The sequence below is a fragment of the Pelobates fuscus genome, chromosome 3, assembly GCF_036172605.1.
Source record: "Pelobates fuscus isolate aPelFus1 chromosome 3, aPelFus1.pri, whole genome shotgun sequence".
Lineage (NCBI taxonomy): Eukaryota > Metazoa > Chordata > Amphibia > Anura > Pelobatidae > Pelobates > Pelobates fuscus.
Window position 1 is genome coordinate 301843885 of NC_086319.1, and position 26621 is coordinate 301870505.

Below are 26621 nucleotides of genomic sequence, written 5' to 3' on the forward strand. Positions count from 1 at the left end.
ACCAGGCCTGTATAGTAAACCTTTACCGTAGGCAGTTGTCCATGTAATAATGGATAGGATGGGTCCTTTACAACTAATGACAGCCAACTGACAATAACATGGAGATCCAGTTCTAGATTATGAACTATATACGCTGAGTATTAAGAATTAGGAAAGTCAGTAGATTTTCTTTTTCTGGTTTTTTAATGAAATTTTTTTTTTTTTTTTTAGTAACTGTGGCAAAATGTACTCGTTCCATCCTACAGCCTTCTCTCCCTCCTTCCATCTCATGTTTCCGCACTGAGGACAAAGTGGCTCAGATTCATTCTATTACTAAAGGAGGTGGGGGTGGAACATTGCCAGCAAACTGTGGGAATTCACAGGGGACAATGCATTAATGATGATGAATAATAGCACAAATTTCATTGCAAGAATTGTGGGTTTCTTCTGAAAGCTGTAATTTGAGTGTCTGATTACATTTAACATTCTCTTGTTTAAAGTAATCGTAAGTTGTATGTCAACAGAATCAGTCTGTGATGTAAAATTGTGATTACAAAGAAATTGCTCAATAAGAAGATGACAATGTAGTATTATATAGTATAGAATATTTATTTTAGTTTTTCCTCTTACGTCCATACATTTTGTAATATTGACTGTTCTGTATTACCTCTTTGCTTGGCTGCTGGGCTTTTTACATCATACATTTTCATAAAACATATTAAGTGCTTAATTTGTGATGTTAAGAAGTTTACATTTCTTATTTATGATATACTTTTATCAGCTGCATCCAAACCTTTTCTCTAACCCTATCCTGCACTGCAGATTAAGACTAAATGTATCCATGTTCATAATCACTAATAGCGTTGATTAATTAGCATTGTATTTACACAATTAAATAATTGGTAGTAGCATCAAATCACTTCTATGTGTATAAATATAAATATATACTCAGTATTCGCAAGATGTAAACCACAATTTACTTAAGCTTCTTCTTTAAACAGAGACCTTGCCTTAAAAAATAACCTTTAAAAAACCCACTAAGATAAATACGGAGTAGGTATAGAGAAGATTTATTTAATTTATTTGTCAGTCTTCGCAGATATATTGGAGAAATATAACCTAGTGATGACTTTACAGTACAGTTGCAAGAAAAAGTATGTGAACCCTTTGGAATGATATGGATTTCTGCACAAATTGGTCATAAAATGTGATCTGATCATCATCTAAGTCACAACAATAGACAATGACAGTCTGCTTAAACTAATAACACACAAAGAATGAAATGTTGCCATGTTTTTATTGAACACACCATGTAAACATTCACAGTGCAGGTGGAAAAAGTATGTGAACCCCTAGACTAATGACATCTCCAAGAGCTAATTGGAGTGAGATGTCAGCCAACTGGAGTCCAATCAATGAGATGAGATTGGAGGCGTTGGTTACAGCTGCCCTGTCCTATAAAAAACACACTAGTTCTGGGTTTGCTTTTTCTTCCAGTCTAAACGCATGGCCTCGTGTCCTATGTAAAGTCCGGTTTGTGAATAGATTTCCACACAATGGTTTGTATTGGCCCTGTACGCTTCGAAATAAACAGAACAGTCATTATTATACATTTATTTACATTTCCAATTGTACAAAGTGTATTTATACATTTACAAAATACCCTGTCCAATTAATTTACTAAGAAAAAAAACATTGCATCTTTGGTGTGTTTCAGGTGATTGTCACTGCTCCAACTCTTAGAAATTTACTTCCTATAGTGCCTGCAATACTGCTTGCGACCTTCCCGAGACAGACAAAGCTTTTCAACTTAGTTATCTCATAACATTGCACAGGACCAGTATGGAGAAGGGAATGGGTTAACTTCTCAGATATCAGATACAAACTTCATAATTAAAGGTATACAACCTGATGCCACTGACTAAACCGACTGTGGTTTGTCTTAGTAGTGTTCAATTTTACAATATTCACATTAGTGTCAATGCACATATGCAACTGTCCGGCCCTCAATGTGTCCAATATCACGGCTATATTTCCACGGAAGACAGTTTTTCCCATCCCTGTGTTCCATCTTGCAGGTTCGACAAATGTGATTTATCTGCAGTCTGTGTGGGACAGGTAAACACTGCCAGCAAGCTGTGGGGCCTGAATCAATTCGGAAATCAGTAGAGTTCTATAAAAAAACGACATTCTTTGTAGTATTATCTTTTCAACAGCTCCATTCAAGACTTGCTCAACGGCTGCAGAAAATCCCGGCTGCATCTCAATGATGAATGAAAGGCACAGCTGCGGACAAACTAAGCCTTAGTGTGATAGGAAGCTACATCAAACACAGGGATTGTGTCTGTGTGCTACCTCCGTTTTCTCATGCAGGTCTCCAGTCTTCTCAGTTCATCACATGAGTGATAGAAAATGTCAAACTCTGCAGCCCCCCAACTTCTCCAAACAGTCACGCACCACCCCATAGCCTCACTCTGCAAGCAGCACACGACCGAGTCCTTGGCAACTGCAGCAGCTTCAAGGCAAACCCTGAGAAATCAGACATGGAGACAGAGGGCACAGTCTGTGAGTTTAACACACAATGGTTACACTGGCAGAAGACAAAATACAATGTGCTCATGGGAGACTCACTATGCAGTTTAATTAAGGGCACCATATGGACACCGATATCCTGAAATTAAAAAAAAAACTCCAGATACGGATGTCAAATGTACAATTTTGTTTCCTTTTGTTGCTGTTAAACATTTTTTAAAGAAACTCTAAATATGCCTATTTACTTGCAAGTATCTTAAATATATTTCATATAATCGGCTACATCTTTGCACAAAAAATGTGTAGGGTAAACATTTTACTTTTTTTTCTAGGTTTTACAGACTTTAAAGCCAAAGTGCAAAAGGCATTGATGGACTTTATATACACAGTTGTAAATTCTGCATATCTCTTATAAAGTTGTCCTCTAGTCTAACAGTGCACACAATACCATTGCATTCAACTGAAAAATATTGAAGCCCTGATTTTTCCAAGATACTTTGGAACAGCAAATCTGTTGAGTGTTTTATTTTATAAAAAATTGTCAGGGTCAAAAATTAGCCCACAGGGTTTATGTAATAAGGAGTTTATTTCCCACTGGCAGTGTCAATCATCACATAGCAAAATTTTAATTATTACCAGATAGCAGTTTTGGGTTTAGCGAGCTGGGCTGTGTTTTATTATTGGCAGAGCCATGAATTGTGCATGCGCAGTGTGTGACTCTGTTCTGCTGTCTCCAGCATGGGAAGTGACAGCGTTTTTCATTGTATATGTGCACACAGCATGCACAATATGAACATATTTGTATATGAAACCTCCTAATACAACCTGGAATTAAGTGTTTAGGCCGCCTGATTTTCATCCCTGGAGGATGAAAAAACACTGCCACTATAAGACACTCTTAGAAGTGAGCGTCGACACAGGGAATTCTAAGCACTGTGCACTTCAAAGTAATGCAAAGTGGTTAAGGTGCCTAAACTGACTCTGAGCTAACTAGTAATTATAACTTTTCTAAAAAGATAAGTCAGGTATAGTCTATAGTCTTAAAGGGATACTATAATCACATAAACAATGTTAAGTTTATGAAGCAGAGTATGCCCCTGCAGTCTCACTGCTCAATTCTCTGCCATTTAGGAGTTTATAAACAAAGTGAATTAAGTCCTAGTCTCACCTTCCTGCATGTGACTTGGACAGCCTTCCTAAACACATGGACCTAGATTTTCTAGGTTCCTGTATTACACAGTGTATTTAATCTAGAATTTCTTATCTCCTGCTCTGTTACCAGCCTTCGAGAGCCTACATGAGCCTCCTGTGTGTGATTAAAGTTCAATTTACAGAGCAGGAGATAAAAACTTCTAATGCAACTTCACATCTTACCAATAATGAAACCAGTGATTTAACTCAGAAATGGCGAGTACTGAACAGAGAGACTGCAGGGGTATGATCTATACACCAGAACTGCTTAATTAAGCTAACAGTTTTGATGCCTATAGTATCCCTTTAAGGCTGACAAAACATCAAAGGAGTTGCAGTTCTACTGTTGAACATTTACTTTTTGCGCACTTTTTGTCCATAGTTTTACAATTATAAAATCATTAAAAATAAACAATACTTGGGTTTAAATTTTTCCTTAAAATACAAAGAAAAATAATTTTTAAAAAAGTCTTAAAAGCATATCAGTTGTTCAGTAAATGTCACATGGTACATGTATAGAGATTCGTTTACTATTTACCATGTATTAAATATAGAGAGATTACTTTACTATTTTCTATGTCATAAAGCTAAAATCATACCCATCAATCTCCAACCCCCCAGCCTGTAGCACTGCAAGGACACGACCTCTCTGGCCGCCCGACTCCTTTTCCAAACCTATGATGACAATGTCACCTCCACGCCTACAGAAAAAGAAAAAACAAACAAAAGAAAAATCCGGCTTTTCAATACAATAACTGACAAGGTTGAGCTACAAAATATGTTAAGTATCATAACAGAATAAGAATAGACATTCACAATGGAAAAAGGGAGTGTGACTGGACTATGTAGCAGAAGGGGTTTTAGAAGCAGTAATTATTTAAAGGAAAAATAAAATCCATGCCACGATCAGTTATAAGTAAACAAGCAAACATCATCAAGGAGTATTAAAGTGTCTTTGTTTTAAAAATCTAAAATGTTAACTACTTTATGAACACATTTTTAGTGCTTTTAGTTGTTGTATGTCAAGAAAACTATTTTGAATAATGGATTATTTTTGAAACCACTCTATTTTAGAAATTATTCATGGAGTGATGAACACACAGGACAATATTGGTTAATTGGTAAAGTTAGCATTTAACTGAAAAAGGTCTGCTCACCTTGGAACCCAAATTAAATCTTTGACAGCTAGTACGCAGACTGCCTGCACGCGGAACTTCTCCTCTTCCGATGGTGGTGCTTTGCTACCCCAACTCTCACTGGGAATTCTGGGTCTCAGCTCTTGGGACAGGTCAAGATCCTCACTGTCTGTGGTTCCAGGGAAACTGGTGCAGCTGACTGGTGTGCTTGGCAGGCTAGAGGATGACCTGGCCCCTTGGTGAATAGAGGAGCAGGATATGGAAGATACTGAACAATAGTCTGTAAGAGAATCTTGGTGGCTTATAAATTGTGTCCCTGTTTCTTCACTGTATATAATACTCATGTTAGCTGGGCACTGGTTATTACAGTTTGCCACTGGTAAGTTAACTGTTGCTAATTCAGAATAAGTCTTCACTGTGAACATGTCCCTCAAAGGACTGCAGTCTCCACAAAAATATCGGGCACACAGCTGGTAGCTTGCAGCATGAAACATAACCAAAGTGTTTGTCTTATCATCCAAACACCAAACAGTCTCTTCTTTGTTGCAGTCCAAGCTGGTGGTTATTGAAACAATGGAAGATGGGGCACTGTAGGGATCCAGTCTCTTTGATACCTCCAGAGATGTGCAGTCTACAACTAGAACACCTGGACCATTGCTGTACCAGACCTTGGAGCCACCATTTGACATTTCCATTGCCAATACTGGATAAGGGTTCTGCCTTGGATCTTCATCTGCTATCTTGAACATGGAGCGGTTGCTTGTTCGTGAACAGATATATGAGCAATCAAAACTAGGTATACCATCAGTCACTGTGAATACAGCAACCAGACTATCGGCCATACCAGCAAACACCAAGCAGAAGTCCTGTGTTGGGAAGAAGTAAAAGTATAATTAATTAAAAAATACACAGACCCATCTCATATTACCAAAATCCATAGTGTATATGTGCTCTAACTTTGCTGTGCAGTTTGTAGGGCAACATTTCATTGAACCCATGCATAAAATGGAAAGTATGGATTAAAAATAAATATAAAAAGATTATCTAAAAATAACCCATTACCCAAAGCACTCTCCATGACATCTTTCTTCAAGTCTATCTATACAGCATGATCCTTTTTTGCCATGTCTATTTTTTACCACACCAACTCTTGCCTATTACAGCAACATGATTCTCCATCACTGCCTACCCATCACTTCCCCCTCCCTCCCCCCCAGCAGTATGGCGTGTCTGAGAGTGGCCGTACCTCTCAAAATGTCAAGTGGCAAAATAGGCACACTTGTTTAATCAGTCATAGGGCTATACCAAGAAATATTATATGACGTCTTTATTGAATGAGGATATTTGTGTAACAGGATCATTATGACTAGATACTAATCTATGTGCACATTTACTGTAATTTTAAAACATACATTGCTGCGAGTACATAGTGAGTCTGTGAATGCTATGTGATAAAACATTCTAAAACTGTTGGACCTCGTGGAAGGAAGGAGGGACCCTTTGAATATACATATCTCTGTGGCATATTGATTTATCACTTTGTGGGAGGATGTGTAGGGACCTCTTCAATATATTCTTTGATATTCCAGAGCCAGGGGTATGACATACTGTGGCACATCAGGGGTATTTACATGTTTAATATACCAATTTATGCCCTCACCTTTGCCATGTTCACAGTCAGGAAGCAGGTCACAATGGCTGGTGTGTCGACAACCTTCTGTGGGGCACTGAGGGGGCACATGCCCTGCAGACTGTAAATAGATATTTTTTGGTCCTGCCAAGTAGAAAATAGATTTTAGATCTGTAAAGCAGTAGGCAAAGTAACATCTGAAGAAACCTAAGCTTCCTACAAAGTCAAATAAAAGCGCTCACAGCTAGGACGCAAACTACAAACGGCAGCTAAAACTGCCCTGTTTCTTTCACATACTAAATTACACTAACGACAGATCGTCCAAGTGAGAGCAAAAAGAAAAGTACAGCATCCTGCTACATGCAGTTCGTCAGGGAGCACTTAATCCTAGGCAGGTGTCTTAAATGATTTCAGGTGACTTATATGTCCTGGAATATTGCCAGACTAAAGACTGAAATGGCATGAATTATTCGAATTAGAGTCTCTAATACTGGCAATAACTTGTATTCCATGTACAAATTGTTTTACTCTGGGCTACCAGACAGTGCGGTTCATACGTTTTCTGTACAGTTTTACAGCTTCCTGAAGAATCATTTAGAAGCTATTATTTTCTGCGACCTTAAATGGCACCTGTCCTATATAGAACATTTTCATTTTATGATCTATCATATTTATCAGCTAAAAAGACACATATTTTTTAATTCAGGTTTTATAATTAATGTCTTGCGTGTATGCATGTATATCAAAGCTAAAATAAAATAGCACTATAATATATGTCTCAAAATAAGGGAACAAAAATAAATTAATTCATATACATTCAAATAAAAATTGCATAATAAGTCCAGATTAAGTTCATATGTACAGTGCCATATTTGAGAAAATTTAATTTTTTTTTATGTATTTTAAGTAAGTTATATAAGTCCAATAGTCCACAAAGTGAACAAGTGAAAAAAAAAAAGGAAAAAAATGCTTCTTAAAAATCCATAAGTCTTTAATGAAAATTCAGTGAAATAATTTCATTAAAGACTTTTAAGAAGCATTTTTTCCCTTTTCTTTTACCTATATGTGTGCATGCATTGACAGGTGTGCTGTTTGTATATGTACCATGCCAAATTAAATTTAGGTCAGCATGGGAACATGGCTCAGGAAGAAAGTGGCACATGTAGTCACTGGAAAATGTTCTTATATGAAGTGTCTAGACACCCACAAACATAATTTGTTCCCACCTCTGTCGAGATCCAGAGCGTATTCTGTATTTTAACCTGGCAGCACATTTTCATTCCTGGGCAGCTTAAGCCTCGAACTTCCACCGATCCTTTCTCAACATCCACCACCGAGTAATTTCTGCAATACCAGTGGAATAACAGAATTATTTACCATAGATTTGGTACTACAGGAATTGTTTAGTAAATCACTAGGAACAATGGTCACCTCAAAAATAGCTTTTCATCCAATAATCCTTTCATCGAGTATTAAAAGGAAATCATTTTTTTCTAAATGAAGTATATGTAATAAAGTGTAATAAAGTTTCCCTGCGGTAGGATCCTCAAGATATTTTGGGTCAGACATTGTTTTAAAACCAACTTTTATAAAAATGTATAGATTAAAAATATTTTTGAGGTGATGGCTGTCCTTTAAGAAAAAGCTTGAGGAGACTTTACAGGACAGCCATTATATTGCTGGTGTAAAAAGTGTAGAGATCCATAGAGAGTGGTACCTTGCCAAACCTGTTCCCATCCAGAACACAAGTGTGTTCTCTGGCTCTTTGGGTGAGCAGAACTTCTCCTGCATTCCTAAGAGGAGCTGGTACTTGAATACACTGAAACTGGGTTCATTCATGCGCCGTACAACTGATGCGGCCAGAGGACGCTGCAAGAGAGGCAGGTAGCATAGTTCACACCCTGCGCACAGTAACATTTGGAAAGAGCTAGTTTAACACAGTCAATTATGCAACACAAATGGGTTAGGACACTATCACTACACATATATACACATTTAGGGAAGAGAAGCTTATTCTCTAAATCTATGTATTATATCTGAATACAGTTAAGGTAACTGGAGGAATTATATGCATAGTTGAATGTTTTAGATACTGTGCTTTAACTGCTTTGCACTGAGTACCGAAGTAAAATATTATAAGTGAATATATGTATTGCACGTCTTTTTTATGTATCAATGACATTTTTAAAAAATAAAATATATATTAAAAAAAAGGAATTAAGCTATATAAAGTTAAAAAAAAAAAAAAAGGAACAGAAGCCCATTATTTTTCGATGTTAAAACATGGAGTACTGTATACCAGGAAGTATGTGTTGGAGAATTAGAATGCATATCTCCGCACCCTCCAGTTCTATCCCAACTAGTGCTGCTAGTAAACCCTGTAAACAGCAGTATATTGATTTACAAATAAAATATCTCAATGCTAAATGTTTTGCCATCACTGCGTGTGCCTTGAAGCATAACTTTGGCAATGTCTCTAAAGCCAATTAGTAAACAAGAATATGTCTTTCAAACCTTTTCTGGCTTTGTGTCCCAACATTCAATCATTAGCTCTTGCAGTCTGGTAAACTGAACCTCCTCTGGACGTCCAAGCACTGGCCGGATTCCCTTAGACAGCTTTTTGGAAATCTGAAGCTGGTGCTGTCCCAAGGATGGGCGCTGACCTGATAGAAGCTCATAGAGAACCATACCGTACGAGAACATGTCCACCTAGAGACAGATGTTCCATGGGGAAGTAATGATTAGTCAAACGAGTAACAGTGGGAACCAAGTCATTTAGACTATATTTCTCTATGTAGAAATGTTGCAGATAAGACATAAAAAATATTTTTTTCAGAGAAAGCAATAATACTGATAAGATAAGCGACTTCCTATTACTTGTTTGTATTCATGTTTTGTTAGGTAATCATCACATTAATTAACTGAAGTTTCTTGCAGAGTGGAATTGTGCAGAAGGAAATGTCTTAAGGACTTCTCAAATATACTAAATAAAATTATACTAGCAAGTATGAGCTAGTACAGGGGTAAGCAACCTTTTAGTAGTACTGTGCCAAAATAACCTTGGCGTGCCGGTCCTATTTTTTTTCTTTAAATGAGGTGTGTATATTGCCATATTGTGCTTGTGTTCTTCATGGATGCTGCAGTTGCTTTGTGATGCTGTATTGGTGCAAATGTAGGCAGTTATATTGTATATATTCATGAGTAGTTTTTGGTATTGTGCATGATACCTATGAATATGGGCTGTGTATGAGGGCTGTTTGCCAGAATTGTGTGTCTGGAAGATGTGTTGTATTGTGTGTCTGGAAGATATGTCGTATTGTGTGTCTGGTTGTGTGTGTATGTGTGGGGCTGCTTATAGAATTACATGTGAGAGGCTGCTTGTGGCATTGTGTGTGTGCATGTGGTTGCAAGTGGTGTTGTGGGGAGTGTGTGTGCGTTTGTGTGTGGGCTGTTTGTATTATTCGTATGAGGGTGATGCTGCTTCTGCGCTCTGTGTACATCTAACAGTCTGGTGGCTTCCCTGGAGTCTAGATGGGACGAGGTTGGTCAGGTACAGGTCAAGAGCTTGAGCTGCGATAGCTGCTGTGCTCTGCTCTACTCCAGTGCGGATTTGCTTTCACAAGTGCGGGGAGCAGTTCTGCAATGGATAAATTGAGGATTGCACCTCAACACATGTAATCACCAATCAGGTTGCACTAGCTGATATCTGAAGTCCCACTAGGACTCCTGATAGCTGCTTGAGTGCCATGCAAACGCACTTAGAGTGCCATGCATAGCACACGTGCCATACGTTGCTGACCCCTGAGCTAGTATATCGTGCTTTCCAGGAATACGTTGTAAAATGCTGGAAGTTAAAAAAAAAAACAAAAAAAAACAAACTTATTACTATATTAAAGCTAATTTAAAACACACACATATAAAATCTTTGGTAAATAGTTCAGTAAAACTATGTGAGTCAAATGTTTGACCTTTTAACTTGCAGCGCAATGCTATAATTACAACCATACAATATTTGAAAGTGAAATTTGATAAATCTCTCCGACAGACATTCATTTTATTAGAAAGAGATGACGAGGATGTGTCTGCAAATGAAATTGTACTGTGAGGAGATTTGTTATTTTTCAGACCATTCTTGAAAAACATCATCATGACCTTTTATGCAAATGAGAGTAAATCACACATTATATCAAGTTGATAATATCACAAAAGGAGCTTAGTCCCCACATTTAGACTTAAGTTATGCTAGAAATGTATAGTCCACAAAGAAAATATTCGAATATACTTTGCGATCAGTAATCATGTCCTATCCACAGGTTAATTTCAATGTGCATGCAAAGCATGTGTTTTTCACCTTCTCATCATAGACTACTCTTGGTCGAATTTCAGGAGCTTGGTACCCAGGAGTGCCCTCCACTCCCAGGGCACCCTCGTGGAAAGACAGTCGGGAGATTCCATAGTCCGACAACTTGATGTTCACAACTGCTCGGACATCCAAGGACCAAACTAAGATGTTATCAGACTTCAGATCACAGAAGATTATGTTTTTCTTGTGAAGGTAAGAGAGGCCAGAAGCAATTTGATAGCATACACGTTGTGTGAGCATGTGTCCCAGAGGCATGAATGTAGGAGGAACTGCAAGAGGAAAATGGCAAGAATCAGTTTACTGAATTGAAGTCAATACTCAAAATAGATAAAACACTTACAAAAAAAGTAAATGGTAAGAAATAACGCAATGACATAAGATCAATAAAAAGACATATACTATAAGGTTTTTTTTTTACTAAATGTACCGTATTTTATTACCATTTTTGTACTGGGGTCTCTTTTTTTTATCAGGACATTAACTTGCATTTTAATATACTGGATCTGTATTTTAAAAGCACACACACACACACACACACACACACAAAAAAAAACCCCATCAACAATCACTGCTCTCTAAAATATTTAGCTTTCCAAGCTGTGTCTGCTGTGTGTGATCATGGTTACATTTAGTGTCCAAAACTCACAGTCAAAAGCCAAAAGGAAGCTCATTAAATGGAAAACAGCAGGCTTGTGTATGAGAACAATGAAGTACACAATTGATTTCCTTTTTATACTAGATAAAGTTCAAATATTTCCAGCAGTTACAATGCTATAAATTTATTTTTTATTACAGTTTAGATGGATTGTAAATTTGTAATTTTAAATCAAAGTAAAAGAGCCGCTTTGACGCTTGTCCTACTAAATACAACAGGAGACTTCTCAAAAGGAGGACATTTAGCCTACAGTTTTACCTAGCCAGCCCTGTATCAAGCATTACGTTAGCAATGTAACCATAACTTAGAACAATAACAATTTGGAGTCAATTGTTTTTTTTTTTTTTATTTCCTAATAAACGCTCAGAAATGGATGCCAACCACAAGTTATCTCACAGACCCAACTTGATTCCAGATTGGCCTTGCTGTAATTCCTTAACTAACTGTGCATAGGATGGGAAATATAAATATAATATTATATAACGAGTCTTCATGGATGTCGAAGAATATGATATCATTGGGTTTCTTGTGTAAACTCTGACTGCCAGATGGCTGGGAATTCACTTACATAGCTATATACTGACAGTTCTTGTGACTGTAGTCCCTGTTTAATAGGCATGAAGTATTGGGCTGCCTGGAGTCCACATAATTGACATGTATCTAATTGCCCCACTACTGACACCTAACAGCTTAAAGCAAAACTACACTTGCAACAAATCTCTCCAAGTTAATTAATCTAATCAAACAAGAGCACTTCTCTTGTGCAAAACTAAAATTCAGTCTGTCCGAATGTTCACCTCGATTCAGAAAAAAAATTTTTTGTTATTAGACTAGTTTGTCCAAATTTCACTTAATACATTTGTTTAGAAATGAAATTAGAATAAACTTATTAATTATTAAAAATAGTAAAGGTTGCCACTGCCTCAATTCTAATTCCTTAGATAGTGATACCATAATCCATGCCCAATTCCATTGGGCTGTGATATTGTGGGGGATCGGGAACTTAATTATTACAATGTGGGGGGACCTGGAACAACCATAAACAACAGGAATTATATTTACCCAAATATTTAATGCTGCAGAGGGAGCAGCCTGAGTCACCAGTTGTATAAATGTGCAGATCACTGTAAACCATTTTATATTTTATAAAAAAACAAAACAAAAAAAAACACACATTGAATGAATAAACCAATGTGTACTGACATTAAGCACTTTTAAATTACCATGCAAAATTGCCATCCTTTCAAAGATGGTCATGTAATATGCCTAACAATCACCTTGTCTGTTTTCTGCTAGTACCGTATTGAGACTCCCTAGTGGCGCCAGTTCAAGGGCGAAGCACAGAGGGTGTATGCTAATTCCAATCAGTGAGACGATACAGGGGTGCTGCAGGGAGTGAAGCATGCTGGCCTCCTGGCGGAACTCCGAGAAGTTTCTCATGACATCCATAGCCTGTAAGTGCTTGAACATGGAATCTGGAGGAGGAACTGCAGGTCAGACACTGTGCACGTTCTTCATTATTGGCTGTACAGAAAGTTTACTAAATAAAAAGCCATCTTTTCTGAAACACAAGCTCAGATTTGATACAGGGAAAAAAAAATATGGTTTCATGTTTTCATAGAGGAGCATTGCTAGGCAGGAGACAAAGGCAGAATTCGCCATGATGCACTTCAAATGTTTCTCACAGAGATGCAATGAATCCCATCCCCAGCAGTGCCTTTATCTTTGTGGTAAAGCACATGGTCCAGCATGATGGTGTGTATGTGTACATCTGGTACACCCCTCACAATTGTATTATAAAACAGAATATCTATATCACATTTACATTCCAATACACTTTTTTTCCCCCAATTATTTAATTTAATAAAATAATGGAAGCTCCCATGCAAAGGAGGTGGAGGTGGGGAGCGGCGCCTGTCAGATACCAGTTATGAAATCAAACCATTCTAAAATGGTTTGACTACGAACAGTGGGGTGGAGGGGCACAAAGGCACTCCTGATACCATAACCACTACAGTGTGCTGTAGAACATATTTTAAAATGATTTGACTTCTAAGATTGGGTCTGCCGGGTGCTGCTCTCAATGTCTCTGCATCTACCATCTCTCTCCGGCTGATGAAAGCAATCCCTTTGTGTGTTGCAACTAAGAAGGTATAAGAGGAGCAGAATACGGAGCATATACGAGTACCTTTGGAACTCTCCACACTTGTCCTATACTTTTTAGTCTGAAACATCTTCACAGCCACAGGCTTCTGCTTGTACAAAGCACGGTAAATTATTGTACCGCTTCCACCTTGCCCCAGTATATTGGAACGCTCCTCTGAGTAATCCAAGTCGTCAATGTCAAGGAATAATCTGCAATCGAGAAAATAGAAGGGGAGGGAGAATATAATTCGGAATCATTAGTTATAATGTAAAACACAGCCTGATGTAATTTCTAAATATTCAATTATTGTCCAGTCTGCAATGTTTACTAAACTCATTAAGTCTGATTGCACCGTGCAAACTAAAAGCCGGTTTGTAATCAGAAACATCTTCAGAGACGTGCTGCACGGTATATTTGATATACCTCGTGACCGTGGGAGATCTACAGAAAAGGTCTGCAGAAGCAAAATACCATAATATGTAATGGTGGAAGGTAAAACATGCTGTATTATTCTGAAATTAATTCACAAAGATGCTGCTTGGCAAGGCATTGTTGTCCAGCTTCCATGTAAACCAGCATATAATAATTCAATATTTATTACCAGCTATCAATAAAGTATACTGAACTAATAAAAAGGTCAAAATTACTTTGCAGTTGTTATCCAGCCTCCAAATATTGCAAATATTCCTACTTGTAAGAGTATCTATCACCCAGCATTATGATGGCTATCCTTGGCTCTGTGAAAGTCTGTGAACTAAATTTCCCATGATGCTCAGCCAGCCTAAAATGGTGAGACATTGTCAGTGCAGTGATAAGCGATTATTGATTTAGAATGTATGTACAAACAGCGTGGAGGATCACCAAGAGGTGTCTAAACACTTTGCAGTGCCCTCTTTGCAAATTACCTCAATGGAAAATCAGTCATAAAAATCTCTGGAACGAGTTCCTGCAAGGGCACAGAAACATCTGGGTGATTAGGACACTCAAAATATTCTTTGTCAACTGCAGCCAGAACACAGTCCTCCATGTTGAAGTAATGAGGGTCTGTCTCGTGCTTCTCTCCCTCCAAGTCTTCTGTCAGCATTGAGCAGGAGTTGCAAGGAACATACTGTTCCATCAGTAGCGTACCATCACTCTCGGTGGCAGTCAGGGCTGCAGACATCAAAAAACACAAAGGTTTATTAAGTGAGGATACATATTGTGACTGATACCACATAAGTGTTTAAAGAAAGTTTCCTCAAGACATTGACAATATGGCACTGTAGATAGTTTCCAGCAACATTGTCAGACATTATCTTATATTCAAAAACAATTTAAAGGGACACTCCAGACTCCTAAATCCCTTTAGCTTGCTGAATTGCTTTTTGTGCGAAGAATGTGTCCTCTTTTTCATTTTTACTAAATGTGCAGATTTTAATATAAATTGGCACTTTTATAAATGAACCTTGTTACACACTCCTGGCAGTCAATCAAACCACTGGTCCTGTTACTTCCAGATTGTTTAGCTCAATCAAGCTAAATTTAAGAGGTAGACAACTACACAGAGCATGTGCCTTTCAAATAATTCATATTGAGCTGCTTTGGGAAGTCTGTAATAGGATATCAATGTTAAGGGGAGTCTTGCAAACGCTGCAGAGAAGAGATCTACAGCTTTTGCAAGCTGTTTTTAGATATAACTTTAAATGAAAATATTTTTTTAAAAAGCATTATTAAATGCATGCATTTTTGTATTGGGGTCTAGCTAGTAAACATTGATGTTTAGGCAGCGGAGTGTCCCTTTTATAGTCTTTGGATTGCAGTCTAATTTACCTGGGAACCACTGATCAATCAAGGAGTTTACATGGTCCGTGATGAAAGCCATTGCAGAAAAATCTCTGGTTTCTGATTGGCAAATTATTTTTATCCCACCACTTTTTTTCTTCTTCCAATTTACATCTGAAGACTCAACACTAACAAAGACAACATTGAGATTATTACAATTTCATTTAAAAAAAATAAATAAATCATTTAGCATCTGAAATAGGTGTTAATGAATCTTAAGTCTACCACAGACTTATTGTACATGCTGCAAATTGAGGGATATATCTTGGTTTACTCAAAAGTCATAGCACTTTCACCATAGTCAGTGAATCAAGAATGTTGTTTTCTTGTAATGCCATAATGTGCTCTTGTATAAAATGTTTGCAGGAGACCCAAACAGTTACATAGAATACGTGGTTTCCCTAATTTCCGGTTCTTGCAAGAGGTAGTCAGTGACAAACAGTGCATAAAATATATCAACAAAAACAGAGAATATGAGAACTCAGAGAATGAACAAAAGCTTAGAGAAATGTAATCGCTTGCCCTTCCATTAGATGGTGCTCAGGTCTCAAAATAGTTTTTACTAACTTGGGGAATTACAGAGTGAACCTACACCATTGCACATCAGATGATCCCACCCATGAGGGCACTTTAGAACCGAAAAAGTTATTTCTGCACAACAGATAAAGCAACCCCAAACAATTTTTTGGCTTGGTCAGTAAGGTGTAGCTGATACCCCTCTAGGCACAGTGAACATGAGGTCCCCCTCTAGATTCCAACTTTAACTTGGGGACAGCCAAGTCAATACACTGCAACAAAAACACACTTGCTAGTTTGTGACCGTGGAAGCATGCTAGTATGCTTCTATGGATCTTTGTTAGTGTATTCCATGTTTAATCACAACCCCCCCCCCCCCCTTTTTTTTTTGAAGAAAACAAACACAAAAAAAACCTTCCTTAAAGGGACACTATAGTCACCTGAACAACTTTAGCTTAATGAAGCAGTTTTGGTGTATAGAACATGCCCCTGCAGCCTCACTGCTCAATCCTCTGCCATTTAGGAGTTAAATCCCTTCGTTTATGAACCCTCGTCACACCTCCTTGCATGTGACTTGCACAGCCTTCCATAAACACTTCCTGTAAAGAGAGCCCTATTTAGGCTTTCTTTATTGCAAGTTCTGTCTAATTAAGATTTTCTTATCCTCTGCTATGTTAATAGCTTGCTAGACCCTGCAAGAGCCTCCTGTATGGGATTAAAGTTCAATTTAGAGATTGAGATACAATTATTTAAGGTAAATTACATCTGTTTGAAAGTGAAACCAGTTTTTTTTTTTTCATGCAGGCTCTGTCAATCATAGCCAGGGGAGGTGTGGCTAGGGCTGCATAAACAGAAACAAAGTGATTTAACTCCTACATGGCAGTGAATTAAGCAGTGAAATTGCAGGGGAATGATCTATACACTAAAATTGCTTTATTTAGCTAAAGTTATTTAGGTGACTATAGTGTTCCTTTAATATTCATGTATACATCCTTCAGATGTTTCACCTTGATAGTGAGTTGTGGTCTGTTGGCTTAGATTGCATATAATAAATAGGACAACAGTTATGGAAGAAGCAGAAGATGTTAAGTCACTTAAACTCAAACAGTATGGTATTAATAAAATAAATGTTGTCCGACACTACAAGAATGTAAATGTGTTTTATTCTTCAGGTTACATTGTGTTTAAGGGCACATGTGTCAGCGTGCTGTAATAATATGCATTCACCTGAGGTATCCTCCCTCAAAGGTAACCAGAAGGCCCTCTTGCCAGTAGATGGTTTGGTTCCTCTTCACACGGAAGGTGCTGCATCGATTTCTCTGACATCCGGTGAAGCTGTAAACTACAGACTTTCTGTTTCGGGGTTTTGTGTTTTTCTTGTTCTCAAACAACTAGTAAAAGGAAGGGAGATTAAAGTTAAAAAAAATAGTTGTACAAATGTTTACTGTGATAGAATATTATGCTCCAAGATCCTCACACGATCCGTAAGGGTTCAGTGGACATGCTGACAGCAGAGGGACAAGAGATGTGCACCTGCTTGGCCATTTAATGAGTCCACTTGGTAGGGATAAAAACAAGTAGATCTATATCCTCTCTAAATCTTTTCTAAGCAGGTGTCCATGCAAGATTTAGAGCTCTGGTGGACATTTTAGTGTATGTGTTCCCTCTGAGGCAGAACAAAAATTTTACATAAAGGTGACATGGAATTAATTAATATTTAAAGCAAGACAGTAGGTCAGATTTGAAGACAAATTCTATTCACCCTCCTTTTATAATAAGGGAAATCACTGTAGAACATCTGCAAACATTTATTCAGAAAATACAGCTATATGCAGACAATGCAATTACCAGATTGCCAGATGTTGTCTCTAAAAAAAATGAAAACTAACTTGATAAAAAACAGCACCTATCCCTTATGTAGAACAGACTTATCTGGACTTCCAGATAAAGCAAAATGAGGAAGTGATACAGGGGATGTGATTGAACAGGGAAAGGGCTAGCATACCTGTATTTAGTGGATAAGCATGCTGACCCAGAGGGCTTTTATTAATTATTCCAAGAGAACATTGTTCTTGGGATAATGGGGAATAGGTTATCATGTAGCAAATAGCAACCAATGAGCCTAGCATATGAATATAATGTTTTGTTGACACTGAAATCTAACTCCCAATTCAAACCCGTGTTATTTATTATAGGAACGAGTACAGATGATAATTAATCTGATTGTTTATTCATATTGAATGATAATAACCTTTCTGCCTGCAATACAGGCTCACAGCAAAGCCTATGTAGAAAGACACCATATGTTATTGTTAAAGATATAAAAAGATTAAAGGAACACTATAGTCACCTAAATTACTTATGCAATCTAAGCCAACAGACCACAACTCACTATCAAGGTGAAACATCTGAAGGATGTATAAATGAATATTAAAGGAACACTATAGTCACCTAAATCACTTTAGCTAAATAAAGCAGTTTTAGTGTATAGATCATTCCCCTGCAATTTCACTGCTCAATTCACTGTCATTTAGGAGTTAAATCGTTTTGTTTCTGTTTATGCAGCCCTAGCCACACCTCTCCTGGCTATGATTGACAGAGCCTGCATGAAAAAAAAAAACTGGTTTCACTTTCAAACAAATGTAATTTACCTTAAATAATTGTATCTCAATCTCTAAATTGAACTTTAATCACATACAGGAGGCTCTTGCAGGGTCTAGCAAGCTATTAACATAGCAGGGGATAAGAAAATCTTCATTAAACAGAACTTGCAATAAAGAAAGCCTAAATAGGGCTCTCTTTACAGGAAGTGTTTATGGAAGGCTGTGCAAGTCACATGCAGGGAGGTGTGACTAAGATTCATAAACGAGGGGATTTAACTCCTAAATGGCAGAGGATTGAGCAGTGAGGCTGCAGGGGCATTTTCTATACACCAAAACTGCTTCATTAAGCTAAAGTTGCTCAGGTGACTATAGTGTCCCGTTAACAGGTTCACAGGCTACTTGGGGAATTGTGTTCTCAAAACTTTAATTGGTTTAAATCATAGTCAAGTGATGAAACAAACTGTAAAACTATTAGAAACCTGAAATGATCTTCAATCATAAGGCAAAGAGAGGGGGTAACCCTAAATAGAGGATATTTAATAAAGAGATGTTTGCCTTACAAAATGTGATTATTTAAAACATAACATTTATTGTATTTATTAAAATGGTATATGTTAGTAATCCCAACTAGCATACAAGAATAGATAAAATAATAATGGTAAATCCAAAAAATATATATAAAAAAAAACGAAAACTACACCAGATTGTAACAATAAATATATATAGAGAAAGTAGACGTGTTTATGGAGAAAAATAGCAGGCTAGAGAGTCTTGATATTTCTAACGACCTATACAAGATCAATTAGTAATTATTACTTAGTGTATTGCTGGAGGGATATACTTAGCATACACAAATAGTGTTTCCACGGTAATGTCAGTGAAACAAAAACCGGCAATATAGGAGGCACTGTGTAGCGAGTGAAGTTTGTATAACAAAAATATATACAAATAGAGCAGTGAATACAATTGTTGATGTCCTTGAAGGACATCCTAAAATGGAACAGAAATCAGCCCGGTATGACTAACTCAAGCCAAAAAGCAAAATTGCTGAGTAAAAGCAAACAATCTATTCCCTAATTGGTGCTGTGGATAAAGAGAATACCATATATCTAAGCTGTGCCTTTGAGGGCACCTTTTCTATGTCGGGATACGGTCTCCTGATCTAAGTATAGCACCATATAGAGAACGACAATAATACAAAAGTGCCCTGCAAGTGTAATTCTAGGGAATCTTGTGTCCAAAGTATTGATTTCATCAAGAGTATCTTATGGATCACTTGACTAGAAGTAAATGAAGAGCAGAGCCCGGACGCGCGTTTCGCTGGTCAGGTGGCTCTTCGAGGGGAATGTATTAGAATGCATAATGCAATCTTCCAACTGGAAAGCTGCCACAATGTGATTTGTAAAAAATGAGCTTTCACTCAGAATAAAACTGCAGTAATTGCTTAAAATGGACCAGTTACTCATCAAGTGCGGTGTAAACAGTTACAGGATGCAAAAACAAGGTAGGAACAGGAACACAAAAATGTTTTCCTGACCCTATAGTGTAAAAAACACCATCTAGCCCCCTGTCCTCCCTTATAAAGTAAAATCTTATTTTTATTCCAGTCTGCTGCTGGCTCTGCCCCTGTTCGCCTTGGCTGACATCATCAGAAGTTTTGATCAAAGCCAATCACAAGGCTTTCCTATATGAAAGCATCAGATTGGCTGTGACTGTCAAAGAGGCAGATCGAGGCAGAGCCAGCACAAGCCAAACACAGCCCATGCCAAAAAAACATCCCCTCATAGAGATGTATTGAATCATTGCATTTCTAAGAAGAACGTTCAGTGTCTCTATGCAGAGGGTGGAGACATTGAATGGTCGTGCTGCATACTGTGCAGCACTGCCCCAGGAAGCACCTCTAGCAGCCATCTGAGTAGTGGCCAGTGGAGATATCCCTAGGCTGTAATGTAAACACTGCATTCTAAAAACACAGTGTTTACTGCAAAAAGCCTGAAGAAAATGATTACACTCACCAGAAGAAATAAAATAAGCTGTGGTTGCTCTGGTGACTATAGGATCCTTGTAAATGTGTTGGCCATATCACCAGCAGATTAAAGTACATAAGTATGAATTTTACTTTCTGATATGAACTGTAGGCTCTGTGAGCTCCTGCAAACTGCAACAGTGCCAGTTGTGGAGTCCTACGGTTTATGGCATGAAAATGCCTGGATCACGTAGATATAGGCTAAAAAGATATTGTAAAATAAATAAACAATAAAACGAGAAACACTTCACCTGAAGATCCATTTCTGCCAGACTGATTAACATCCGTGCTATAAACCTCTGCCAAAATCCCACAGGGACAAAGCTCATCTTAAATACCCGCTGCACCGTGTTGCCTGTAAATTGCTTCAGGCTATGGATATCTAGTCCTGGTTTGGATGGCAAGAGGTGGGGTAAGAGGTAGCTACGGTGGGGAAATGGAACAAGACACACATCATCAGACAGTATGGCAGATACGAAATACTAAATACTAATATATCGAATAGACAGAACATGAAACAACTGAAATCGGAAACAGGGAGATACAGGAGATTAACTATCACAGAACAGGTTGTGCAACATGAAGGATACTGGCATGATCCCACCCTCAAAGGTTCAACCTCCCATCACATACCTGAAAAATGAAAAACATGATTGGTCTAGCCCCCAGGTTTTTGCTATTACGATTGGAAGTGTTGGATAACAGTAAATTAAATAATGAATTTGCCATGTGAAAGGTGATACATGAATCATGCTAGACATAGTCAATGTTCCTTACTACATTATGGAACAAGGACAAAGCCATGTTCTGGTGTTACTGCTTACCCTAGCTGGACACACTAAGTATCTTGAAGACAGCTACATTAATACAAGAACCTAAACAAAAATAAGATGTAAAATACTAACCTTTTAAGTGGGGCTACTGACCTCTGTTATTGTAAACCTAATGCTAAAACGTGTTCAGAAAATGTAGAAGTACAACATATTCAATGGCTTATAATCAGTGCCACCATAGGTGGCATTAGCAGAAATTGGTGAGGCATAAGTAATTCTAGTAGTAACCTAGTATCTAATCATTATCACTCAACTCCTGCAGCGTGTTACAAAAATGGAGTTCCAGGCATTCAGTTTTACTTTAGTTATGTGCCTTTTCTAATAGGGAATAGGTTATCATGTAGCAAATAGCAACCAATGAGTCTACTAGTTGAATATAATGTTGTTTTGTTGTCACTAGAATCTCTAACTCTCAATTCAAACCCATCTTGTTTATTATAGGAACGAGGACAGATGAGAATGAATCTGAATGTTTATTTATACTGAATGATAATAATCTTTCTGCCTGCAATACAATCTTATCAGTGTGGGATATGGCGCTGCTTTTGAAAATATCACAGCACAGCTTATGTAGAAAGACACCATATGTTAGCCCTAAATATTTGTTCTAAATTACAGCAAGACATGTTTCTAAACAGAATACATTTCAGGATCTGCTTTGGCAAACATTTCCAAAAACAAACTTGTGTTCTATTATAAAATAGAACTTAATTGGTTGTGTATAAGAAAGTGGTAGAAATCTGTATCATTATCCACCTAAACAGGGTTTTTGAAATAAATTTTCAAGAACCACATAATGAACCAGATTGTATCACTGTCTTGAATTATGGACCATTGGTAGTCTGGGAGATCTGAGTTTAAAAGTATTTTTTTGTACTTATATAAAAATTATATAGAATTAATTTGTACCATCGGAAAGACTGAACCAGCTGCTGTACACAACTTTACAATCTGATTTCCGAGATACACCTAAATCTACAGTCTTATGGGAGCATAGCCACCATAGAAAGGTTGACGGTATACCCACCTAGTCAAAGCCTTAATGTTCTTGCTGCCAGAGTATCAACAAGCACTTAGGTGTATCCCCATATTATATTCTAACCTGTTATTGGCAACTGGAAGAGCAATCTCGAATTTCGCCAAGAACTGGAAGTACTGCTCTTCAGTCTGTTTGGTGAACCCAGTACCAACCAACAGCATCCGTAGGTCCTCCGCCTTTATCACTCCATTCCGGGCTACGGATTTGGAACTCTTTATGTTTATGATCCTCTCCAGGCACTCAGCGAGCCAGACTGGGTCCAGAAAGTACAGGTTGCGCAGGCCATGACTGGTGTCTGGGAAGTGTAGCAATGTGCCAGTCTCTATCAAGAAACCAATTGCTGTGGGAAAACACATAAAGCAAGCAAAATCAGTTAATCAGATGACTGACTTGTCACCTAGTTTTTAAGGTGCTGCATGAAAATTGGGATAAAGCGGCAATCAGTTAAAAAATGATAAACAATTTAAGAAAATATAAATATAGCACTTCCCCTCCATCCCTCAGCAAATAATCAAAAAGCGTGAGAAATTGTGTTAAAATAAATGTAAACAACTTAAATACACATAAAGGTAATACACAGCATACCATTAAATACTGGCACAATCATTTATACAGTCTTACCATGTACATATATTTCATTTCCACCCCTTGTGAAATGCAGACTTTTGTATTTTATTATATCAGCTAGTGCTAATGGTTACATTTTAACCATGGAGTTTTTGGTTCATTAATCAAACATTTAAATTCTACAAATTATTTTTTGAGGAAAATTTCAACTTGCTGTTGACAGTGTATAACCTCCCAGAGAGAAGTTCTAATACCCGGTATCCTGAACTCTTCCCAGGTATTTTGTGGCTTTTTTTGATTGGTACCAAAAACAAGAGTACCACTTTACACGCAGACCCTAAGCTTTCATTCTTCTGTGACATTGAAGGAAACATTAGACACCTCCATTTAGGCATATCCAGAAAACCCACTGTTTGTGAAAAGCATAGACAATACTTCTAATCTCCCATTTCTGCTACAGTCATTTACCATTTGCAGTACTTGAAAGGTAAATTAGTGCAGTCAGACTAATAATTTTTCAAAAATAATGCATTACTTTCTGTTAAATTTGTAACATCATGTGGTTTGATCATGCCCAGGTGTTTCTTCAATTAAAGTTAAGAAACTTACTTTAAGGAAACTTACCATCTCAAAAATATATACACAACAATGTTTAATTATTGACATAACCAAATCATTAAGGAACACACTATGTCCATAACCCAGAATCTCCACGGGAGGCCAGAAAAAGCAATCCTTAGGGTCATATTACTATCCGCATAGAAGTAACTAACACAGTGAACAGGTTGAAGAATGCTTGTGACAGACACTCGTCCAGAATAAAGCCTGTGCTTTTAGATAGGAAATAGTAAGTGAGCTGGCTTTTACCTGCCGTTAAATTAGATGTTTCAAATTTCCAAGAAGCGTTTTAAGGGTGCCTCATTTTATGAGTGAATTCCATTAATTTTTGGCATTCTATCTGCTACACATCTCCAGTTAATAATCATCTGTTCCCCTCTGTATTTGGGAAGGGAATGCTACACTCAGTAGACTCCCGATCTGTACCCGGGTTCTGTGTTAACAACACAATATATGCTACTTTTTTCAAAGAGAATACTGTGATTACAGTGTTGCTGACATGGAAACATCTCATTCCCTCAATTTCTCTACAATCATTTCAGCATCCAACTAGTATTCATTTACCAAGAGCAACTGCTCTTTATTTAACCCTTTGTGAGTGGGGGGAGGGGGTGGGGGAGTGGGGGGGGGGAAGCACTTAAGTATGGGAGTGGGATGCATGCATGGCTAAAGTTCAACTTCTGAATAAGATTTTAGCATCAGAACCATCGCTACTAACTGAACTACTGCATTGAGAAAAATCTAGTTAGTACTTCCAGCTGGCTTCCATACCTGCCTGCATGTCCTCATAATCTCGGATATCATTTTCTGGGTTCTGTGCAATATTCTGCTCTATCTGTTCGTCAGTCAGATACTGCACTTGGTCCTCCTGAGCTCGCCTCGTCTGCTCTCCCAGCACCGCTTCCTGCAGGTTAAGGTAGCTTCTCGGAACCTGTGTGTAGAAGGACATAATACAACATACTGTGGTCATTTTGGAAGAGTATAGACTGTGCGTACCAGTTTTTTTCCCCTGACACATGCAAGCATCTTTAAGTGGTTCCTAGAAGTTTGAGAAAGTTCTTTGCGATTTACGTTAGAAGCAGCGTTCCAGTTTACTGGAAACTCACATGTGGCAAACATCAATGAATCAGCTGTGGGCCAGGCTGGAGTGAAAGACACCATGTATTTCTCGCAATACTAATGGGTTCTTTAACTAAAATAATGCATTTTTATTAGTTTTAAAAAACAAAACCGGTACTTTAAAGAATTAGTTGTTTTTTAAGGAAAGTGTCAAGTTTGACCAGGTTTATATTACCCCAGGTAGCACTGCAGCTGCTTTGGAACGGTATTTGGAAACAGCTGATATGACACATGTCACGAACACACCCTACTTCAAGAGTGTGGGTGACGTAGCTGTGGTGGTGAAAGGGTTAAAGTTCACTATTTGTCTACACTAGATCGGAAATAATGATACAATCCCACTCAACACCACCCACACTTAAAATAGTAATAGTTATATTATTATGCTTAACGCTGCCACCACCAAGACAGTTTACAAGATGTATTCCTAACACTAAAGTATTCCTTTAAATCACTTGTGTTTCTGTTTATGCAGCCCTAGCCCCACCTCCCTTGGCTGTGACTCACACAGCCTGCATGAAAGAAACGGTATCATTTTCAATCAGATATGACAGCACAGTAATTTCTTCAGAAGTGGTTATCTCCTGCTCTAATTGAACTTCAATCACACGCACGTTGCTTCTGTAGGATCTAGCAGGCTATTAACAGAGCAGGAGATGAGAGATCTAGTTTTTAAACTTCCTTTATTGCACAGACTCTTAATTTAATTTCAGCTACTGTGGCCTTATGTTTGTCATTCTCCTTGAATTCACACTGAATTCTCACTTTAGTGAATAACCCTGATAGTGTCACTTTAAAAGTGCATAATCTTGCATGTTGCACGTAATGAAGAAGTAAAAGAAAATACTAAGATAATGATAGAAACAGTAACTTACCAGTCTTCCCACCAGTTTTTGGGACCCAATAGTGCTTCCTACATCTTTCATATTGCATGCAGCTTGGAAAATCAGCTGGCGCAGACCATCCAGTCCCTCAAGGGTCTTGCAAGAGAGTTCACTGAAAAAAGAAAAGAAACATAAGATCAACAACAAATGTCGGGAATGAGCAACAACACTCTTGGTTCTGAAGGGAGGCACTCTGAAAATAACTTTTAACCATTAACAGCTCTCCTTGAAGAGGGCAGGGTTTGACTGTCAGGCGATTTACTGGCAGTTTGACTGGCAGGCGATTTACTGCCATAACACGTAGCTTAGCTGCCTCCAGAGTACATTGTCTGTGCATGGACAGGGCTTCACGGAATTCGAATTGTGATTTCTGTACTTTTAGGATCATGGCCTACTCGCTCACACGAGACGGGGGAGGCAGCCGATCCCTCACTTCAGTACAGCTGCTGTGTTCCTTGAATCCCTGCTTCCGCCTCCTCTGGACCAGTTATCCTGGCCTACACTCGCCTACTCTGCAGCTTATCTGACTCACTGTGAAATTTACCAGCTATTTTGTATTTAGAAAATACCACACTCATTCTGCTACCCCAAAATGGCAGCCGTCTCTACCCTGATTGAATTGAAGCAACTTAAGTACCCTGGAAAAGCTCTTACAGGACCCTCTGGAGGTTTTTGACCGAATCTGCCTAACATTTAGGCAAAGGTTGAAAGAAGGACCAGATTTACCTGTCAATATGATCACCTTACCTAGGCTAACAGATAGGAGGGAGTCTCAGCCCTACCTGGATGCAAGCACACTGTCTGATGGTGCTCAGTGAGAGCTGCTAACCGTCGGCTGCAAACACCAAGGAGCTTTAAAACTTTTCATAGTTTATGTTGCCGGAGAACCCAAAATGGAATACAAAATACTGCTAAACAGGCCTGTCAGGCAGACAACTGCCTACCATTGGATCCAGCTCTGGG

General features: G+C 38.0%; 1 protein-coding gene across 3 annotated transcripts in view; it reads right to left on the bottom strand.

Moving 5' to 3' along the window:
* Nucleotides 1-1595: 1595 nt before the first annotated feature.
* LRRK1 (leucine rich repeat kinase 1) overlaps nt 1596-26621 on the bottom strand; it is a 96386-nt gene continuing 71360 nt past the window's right edge. For all 3 annotated transcript variants that reach the window (XM_063448820.1, XM_063448821.1, XM_063448822.1), the window contains 17 exons: nt 25650-25770; nt 24427-24586; nt 22534-22810; nt 20850-21021; nt 17197-17360; nt 15442-15581; nt 14538-14784; nt 13675-13841; nt 12764-12961; nt 10820-11100; nt 8983-9177; nt 8186-8337; nt 7695-7812; nt 6499-6612; nt 4860-5704; nt 4302-4403; nt 1596-2508 (listed from right to left, as the gene is read on the bottom strand). In XM_063448820.1, the coding sequence (XP_063304890.1) occupies nt 2331-2508; nt 4302-4403; nt 4860-5704; nt 6499-6612; nt 7695-7812; nt 8186-8337; nt 8983-9177; nt 10820-11100; nt 12764-12961; nt 13675-13841; nt 14538-14784; nt 15442-15581; nt 17197-17360; nt 20850-21021; nt 22534-22810; nt 24427-24586; nt 25650-25770 (3631 nt within the window). In that variant the 3' untranslated portion in view covers nt 1596-2330. The remainder of the gene's footprint in view (nt 2509-4301; nt 4404-4859; nt 5705-6498; nt 6613-7694; nt 7813-8185; nt 8338-8982; nt 9178-10819; nt 11101-12763; nt 12962-13674; nt 13842-14537; nt 14785-15441; nt 15582-17196; nt 17361-20849; nt 21022-22533; nt 22811-24426; nt 24587-25649; nt 25771-26621) is intronic.